This window comes from Sinocyclocheilus anshuiensis, unplaced genomic scaffold, assembly GCF_001515605.1.
Source record: "Sinocyclocheilus anshuiensis isolate Anshui unplaced genomic scaffold, SAMN03320099.WGS_v1.1 scaffold432, whole genome shotgun sequence".
In the NCBI taxonomy this organism is placed as follows: Eukaryota; Metazoa; Chordata; class Actinopteri; order Cypriniformes; family Cyprinidae; genus Sinocyclocheilus; species Sinocyclocheilus anshuiensis.
The window spans coordinates 709016-716827 of NW_015557124.1; the positions used below are offsets into that span (position 1 = coordinate 709016).

General features: G+C 33.1%; 1 protein-coding gene across 2 annotated transcripts in view; it reads left to right on the plus strand.

Annotated features, from left to right (window-relative positions):
- The window catches only part of LOC107677851 (glypican-5-like), a 194687-nt gene that overhangs the window by 62170 nt on the left and 124705 nt on the right, over window positions 1-7812 (plus strand). For both annotated transcript variants that reach the window (XM_016472914.1, XM_016472913.1), the window contains exon 5: window positions 1155-1277. In XM_016472914.1, the coding sequence (XP_016328400.1) occupies window positions 1155-1277 (123 nt within the window). The remainder of the gene's footprint in view (window positions 1-1154; window positions 1278-7812) is intronic.

Sequence of the window (7812 nt, forward strand, 5' to 3'; positions counted from 1 at the left end):
TTAGAAAACAGCATGTCTTAATAATAATGACATTAATATTATACATTATTAATATTATAATATTTGTTTTGGTCTCGCATACACTTATAATAATATAAATATAGTATAAATTGGTCTTTTTTGCACATATAATTAATAATAATATAAAGGAAAATATATTTAATAAAATAAATGCATTATAAATGTGTATTTGTACATACATAATTATTAATATTTGATATATTATGGTATAATGGTATTTTTAGTTAATTCAAATGTTGTGTATAATAGTATTTTCAAAATATATCTTAATATTAATAACATGAATACTGGAATAACGTTAACATTAATATTTGTTTTTGTCTCATACAGAAAAAATACTTATTTTGTATAACATATATACAGTATAAATTGGACTTTGTACATATGATATATTTTATATATAAATACCAATTTCAATCAATAATATTTAACATTTAACAAGGTGATACAAGGAATACAAAAAATATAAAATATATGTAAAATATTTGGGGGGCTTAAAAAACAAACAAACAAACAAACATCTTGTTAGTGACAAGAAATGTTGGTTATGTCTATAATTAAATTGTATTATGATTAATGATAATAACTACATAAATATTATGTAGTATTAATAATGTATAATACTATTTAGAAATCAGTCTTAATGTTAATATCAATATTCAATATATTAATATTGATATAATATTAATATCAATATTAATATTCAAAATATGTCAATATTAATATTAGTTTTTGTCTCATACAGAAAAAAATATTTATTTTTAATAAAATAACAGTATAGGTTGGTCTTTTTACATATGATACATTTTATATAATACATTTTACAAGTTAATATAAAAATGTTAATCAATAATATTTAACATTGAATACAAGATATACAAAATATACTGTAAATGAAAAATAGTTGGGGTAGCCAATGAAGTTCATTTTTGGTTATGTTTATGAGAGAGATATATATATATAAGATATGAATTGCTCATTCTTACAATATTATGTCCTTGACAACTGCAGTAATTGGAAGATTTTCTTTTAATAAAAGTTGTTGAAGCAGCAGGTGTTTCCAGAGCTGAAACACAGCTGTGTTAGTGCTCCCTCTGCTGGACAGACAGTGAAACACTCCTCTGTGTCTGCAGAGAGTTCCTCAGCAGTCTGCGGCTGCACCGCGCGTTCTACGGCGGCCTGGCCGACCAGCTGTGTGTGAGCGACCTGGCCTCTGGAGACGGGACGGCCTGCTGGAACGGGGCCGGTGTGGCCAGGTAGATGTCTCAATTCTTCTGCACATCTTCTGCCTCTAGCTGCAATTATTCATCATCATGTCCATAAGCGTGGCATAAATCATAAAGCTTTCTTTCTGTCAGCTTCTTTAGGTGTGAATAATGACCAAGATTTTTTCCAGAAGGAGTTGCTTATACGCGTGTCTGTACTTGCTGTTTAGGATTTTTTTTTTTTTTGAAGATTATCATATATGAATGCATCTCTATTTATCTTACTTGTGATTTTTTTCCCTGTTTTTTTGGGAATCCACTCGTTCCTATATCTGAAGATTTGAGCCATGATACATCATGCTAGTCCAGGGTGATTTTAGATATAATTATTGTACTGTAAGTTGTTTTGGATAATCGTGTCTGCTGAATGACTGCTATATCCTACTGTAAGAACAGAAATGTGTTTAGGTCTGGTGTGCCGTTGATGAGATTCAGTTTTTGCTCTTTATTCTGATCAGTATGCTGTATTTTTAGGGAGGATAGATTAATTGTGATTAATTGCATCCAAAATAAAAGTTATTGTTTACATAATATATGTATGTGTACTGTGTGTATATTTATTATGTATATATAAATACACACATGCATGTATATATTTAAGAAAACTATGTTATTTTTATACATTAAATATAATTCTTTATAATATAAATTATATGAATATAAATATAGACATGTAAACACATGTAAATATTTTCAAAATATATACTGTGTGTGTATTTATATATACATATTGAATATACACAGAACACACACATATAATATCCAAACAAAAACTTGTATTTTGTATGCGATTAATCGCGATTAATCGTTTGACAGCACAAATTTAATTATAAATCAGGATATATTTTTGAAGTTTTGCATATTTCCAGTATTGCACATGCAGGCAGGTTATTTATTTATTTATTTATGCTTAGAATACCATATTATATAATATGGTATTAAGATACCATATATGTCATATTATTTTATCATACAGTATATACATTTTCACAGTAAATGTTTTTTTTTCATTTTGTCTGTTGTTTTCTGAGGCAAACTATTAGCTTGTAGCTCAGGCAGGTTATTTATTTATTTATTTATTTATGCTTAGAATACCATATTATATAATATGGTATTAAGATACCATATGTGTCATATTATTTTATCATACAGTATATACATTTTCACAGTAAATGTTTTTTTTTCATTTTGTCTGTTGTTTTCTGAGGCAAACTATTAGCTTGTAGCTGTTTAACTGTGATTGTGATTCATATAATTATTAATTAATGCTCACCTCATTTCAAGTAAAAAAGGGCAAAATATATTGAGTTTAAGTTGCATTTTATAAACGAAACCCTTTCTTTTCTAGAAAATTGAATCTGGAAGTTAAATCAAAACTAGTCTATGGCCGCTCATCATTGCACAGGAGTGTGTATGGAGACGGACTCGTGTGAGGTTTCCGTCTGTGTAATTAATGAGTTTATATGCTGTTGGTCTCTGTTGGCGTTTTTCCCACTCACCATAAACAGCTTTATAAGTGATAGGCCAGCTGTTCGTGGATCTGCAGCATCCTCCCGTTTCCCTCTCCTCTCCTCCCCTCTCATCCAATCCGTCTCCTCGAGCTGCTATCTCACCTGGCCTGTCAGCGCCTCAACACTCCCATAAATTCCTCCCCGCTGTCAGTGCTGCCAGATGGCAGGTGGGAGCATGTTTCAAGAGGAGAGGTTATGGTCCAGCAGTAAACGCTGACGGGATGAGGTGAGGTGAGACGGACGGTTATTACTGCCAGAGGCGCCATCTAGTGGACACTCAGGAACATGGGATTTGAGTTTATAATATAAACTGCTGTTGTTGCTGCCTAATCTCCAATAAATGCAGTAAAGTCATTATTATTTGCTTATTGATTAAATCAGTTTTACCTGGTTTATCAATTATGGTAATAGTTTGCTTCAAACGAATGAACACGAAAAGATGAAGGCCAAGGAAGTGAGTGAGATATTATGAAGATGTTTTTAATCCAACTATCATGGTTTTCAAAAGTAGGCACTACCATAGTATTCTTTGAAGTAAATTGGTACATTGTGGTAATAATTCAGTACCACATGATATGTTTCAAAGTTGCTGAAATTGTGAAATAACATATTAACATCACTATACCATGGTATTATCATTTTTAAGGGTAAACCTGGAATAAAATACATAATGAATTAGGTCAAAGATGTTCTATAACTCTATAGTACTTAGTACTTTCTCTGATGAATCCGGCGTCTTTAAGACTACGGAGGAAGGCAGCAATCTTTGTTTTACTGCGATAGATGGCCCACTTGTCTCACTCCATACTGACTTTGTCACAGCGTGACGAAGCTTGTAGTATACACACTACTTATGTATGGCAGCCTCATCCTCCATCGCACCTCAGGCCACCGCTTTTAGCGCTCGGCCCACCGGAGGTAACAGTGATAAATAAGCACGCAGCCCCAGGCCCCGTGTCTGCCAGCACAGAGGGATAAAAAGGACAAATAAAGCAGGACGGAGGGCGACAGACTGATTTAGCAAGGCCGTTCGGGCTTGAAACGAGCGGATTGGGCCCTGGTCACTTTGAAAGGGCCACGGTGCATGTCCGAGAGCGGGGCCAAACGACCACCGGCAATTAGCTTTGATAAATAAGAGCAGACGCAGAAGGAAAGGTGAAAGTGTGACCTTAATGTTATTTAAGGAAAGTTCACTCATTAGGGATGTAATGAAAACAGAAGGCTTAGTTTTTGCTCTTCTGTTTATGAAAACAATTACCATGAAAACATGCCTGGGTCATATTTCACCTCAAACTGGGGTCAAATATGCTATTTATTCAATTTTATGTATTACTTTTGTATGCCTTTTGAGCATTTTGTGTGGTATAGTGTGCTTGTTGTGATTATAATTATATGTCTTCACGACATGGCGGCGGCAGCAACAATACTACAGTGAGAATAAAAGTTATGCCGCCTTTCTTTGCGTGAACATTTGGGCGGCGTTATGCAAATCTTCCCACATCGTGACGTAGACATGTGGGGGTGTGTTAGAACAAGCCGTTTTAGGTAGGCGTGGTTGACTCTTAACTTTTATAAAGAATATCTCTTTGGATTTGAGACTTTAGTCTTTGCAACTTTACAGATCTTCTTTATGCACCAAGAGCTTGTAACACTCCAAAGAGAAAGGAAAACTTGAAATCGCATCATATGACCCCTTTAATTCAAATTAATGTATTAATATGTAATTAATATTAATATTGTTTTTTAAGTCATACAAATTACTATTGATCACATTAATATCAATATTAAATATAATATTAATTTAAATGAATATTAACCAATGTTTTCAAAATATGAATTTATTACAAAATAATATATAAAATGTAATCATTAATTAAATATGTAAAAATACAAATTTATACTGTATAAATACAGTATTTATACATGTGTGTGTGTGTATGTATATATATATATATATATATATGAGAATACACAATGAGAATTTTAAAAAAGTAATAGGAAATTGTTTAATTCAAAAATTCTTAATTATCCTAAAAATAAGGTAACTTCCTTTATTCATAATATAATTAGTGTTTTTTACAAAATTTTTATCTAACCTGAACATTTTTCCCCAAGATTCAGTCTTGTATTAATTATGTATGTCTGCATTGGACTCATAAAGATAAAGAGGTTTTGTCTTCGCGCGTCCCTATGTATTTCTAAAGTCAGTTGAAAATGACAAACGATTCAGGTATAATGTGAACTTGTAGAATATTAATACTTGCTACTGATAATAGAAAACACAATTATTAATCACCAACCTGCAGTTTCAGATTAACCTTGCAGCTGCTGCTGATTTGATCTCTGGTAAAAGTAGGCTGTAGCTTTGCTTTGCAAACTCAGTATTCAACTATTTTTTTACATTTTCTGAAGAAAACAAAACTAGCTGCTTTGATGCTGGGCTGCTCTGAGTGGTTGCTATGCAGAGTGTTTTTAGTGCTCTTTTAGTGTGGTGTCTACAGCTTTTCTAGGGCATTCTGAGTGCTTTTCTCAATACTTGGAAATGTGTTTTGCAGCCATGTTGCCTTGAGTAGCCTCTAGTCACCAACTAAAGCCTTCTATGGACCTTACAGAGTTATTTATGAAGCATATAAAAGCGAAAAATGTAAACTCAGGATCCGGTCTCAAGAACATTTCATGTTGCTTGTGTTGAGCTTCTGAGAACACAGTTGAAAGAATCTGGCAGACCTTTCCTCCGGCTGACATGGACCTTTGTCAGCAGGACGTCCTGACAGGCTTTGTCCTTCTGAGATGTGTGCATACAGGAGAGAGAATCACAGTAACTCATTCCTGTAGTGGTCAAGTGTACAAACAACGCTTGCAGACTACATGAGGCTCTGATGGAGAATTTGATGGATGTCTGGAAGGAGGCGGGTCAGTTTGAAATCAAGGAAAAAAGTGTGCTTTATTTATGGATGGTCATCATTTATTCGCACATGCTGCTCCAAATTCATATGACTGACTGTCTTCTGTGGAACACAATAGTTTTTGTTTTTCAGGGTGAACTTTGTTTTGAACATGGCATATGTTGATCTTATTGTGTGTAATCCATCAGTTCGTTTCTTCTTTCTTTCTTTCTTTAATAATAACTGACGCTACTGGTCCCCTTATTTAATATGTTTTATTATTATTATATTAGGACCATCAGGTTTGATTGATTAATTTATTTACTTAGTTATTTTTTCTTGACATTGCCAGTCCTAAAAAAAATATACCTCTGTATCAGGACATCAGTTTAAATTAAATTAAATTAAATTAAATTAAATTGGGTTAACTGGGTTTATTTATTTATTTATTGTTATAACTGGCATTTTCAGTCATCATATTTCATATTTTTTTATTAAATATGTTCGTTCATTCATTCATTCATTTTATCTGACATTGCCAGTCCTCTTATTTAATATTCAGTTTTATATCAGTTTTATTTTATTTTATTTTATTTTGTTTTGTTTTGTTTTGTTTTTGCATCATAATAACTGACGAAACCAATCCTCTTATTTAATATTTCACTTACTATGTCAGGAAATCATTCATTCATTCATTCATTCATTCATTGAATTATTTATTTATTTATTTATTTTGGCATATTACTTGTCGAGGTCACCGATCCTCTTATTTAATATATTATCTATATTAGAACTCATTTTAAAAGAATTGTTACTACAATTGCTAAGTGCTAAATTGAACTATTAATGGAGTTATTAAATGGAGTAATTAAGTGAAATTTGGAATTGTAAACATTAAACACATTAAATACCTTATGATTTATATTCCTGATGTTGAGTTCTGCTGAATTGTTCCATGTTTAGCAGTGCTTAATGCTGAAGTCTCAGGCTGTTTGTTTGTGGCTTGTTTGCAGCTGGAGATGTCAGTGTTTGATGAGCGAAATTATAATTCCTGGCCAGACGATCCACAAACACTCTCACACACACAAAATCAACAAGATCACCATGTTTTATTCATGATGATTGCACACGGTGCTGCAATCCCCGTTCCCGCCCATTTTCCGCAATCGTTTCGCTTTCCCTAAATGTTTATTTATAGTTATTTATAAATTAGGCCATTTTTTGTCAAACAGCTACATTTATGTGTTAGGTTAATAAGCTGTCTGACCTTGAGATCGATGTGCGTTTGAAGCACATTTGGATCTTCTGTCAGAGCGCTTGCACGTCGTCTGTTTTTGCACTTTTAATAAATAAACGTCTTATTGAACCAGTTTGGTTAAAAAACTAAAGTTCTGCATCATTACGCTACTATTACTATGGACATATTGACTGTTTTAACCAGTTTTGCACACCATAAAGATGACTGGGCTGTGCTGAACTCCAGCCTGACAAACTGGATGAAAAGAAAGCAGAATCCATTCTTCCGGAAACGTCCGCCGCAGTCAACACGTCGATCACTTCCCTCGCCTCAGTTCGCCCGCGGCCTTCAGTGATGTTTCATTTCGGCCCAGAAGCTGAAATTGAATTTCCTGTGGTGAAATACACATCCACACGGTGAGGAATATCAAGGTGCTTGAGGAAGAGTTCAGAGCTCCTGGGAGCGTCTTACGCTCAGAATGGGAACGGAGAGCAAATTCTGGGTTATTGTGATCAGCAGCAATGAAATCATACTGACGTATATATATATATATATATATATATACGAGTTCTTTCATCAACCCGTATGGCCATTTTCACCTCTCTTTCTGTTTTTGTTTTTATAGTATGTTGTTTTTATTTATTATGTATTTATCCGTTTTATACTCCTAGTGACTTTGGTGAAAACGGCTTAAATGCATTCTAAACATACAGCTGGCAGTGCTTTACTTTTACAGTATATATCAGAAATTCAGTGCATTTATTCTTGTTATAAACCGAAACCATGTAACATTTTTGATGTCAAGAGACATGTTAAGATTTTTGTTGTTGTTTCTATCTGTCTATCTATCTATCTATCTATCTATCTATCTATCTATCTGTCTGTCTATCTAT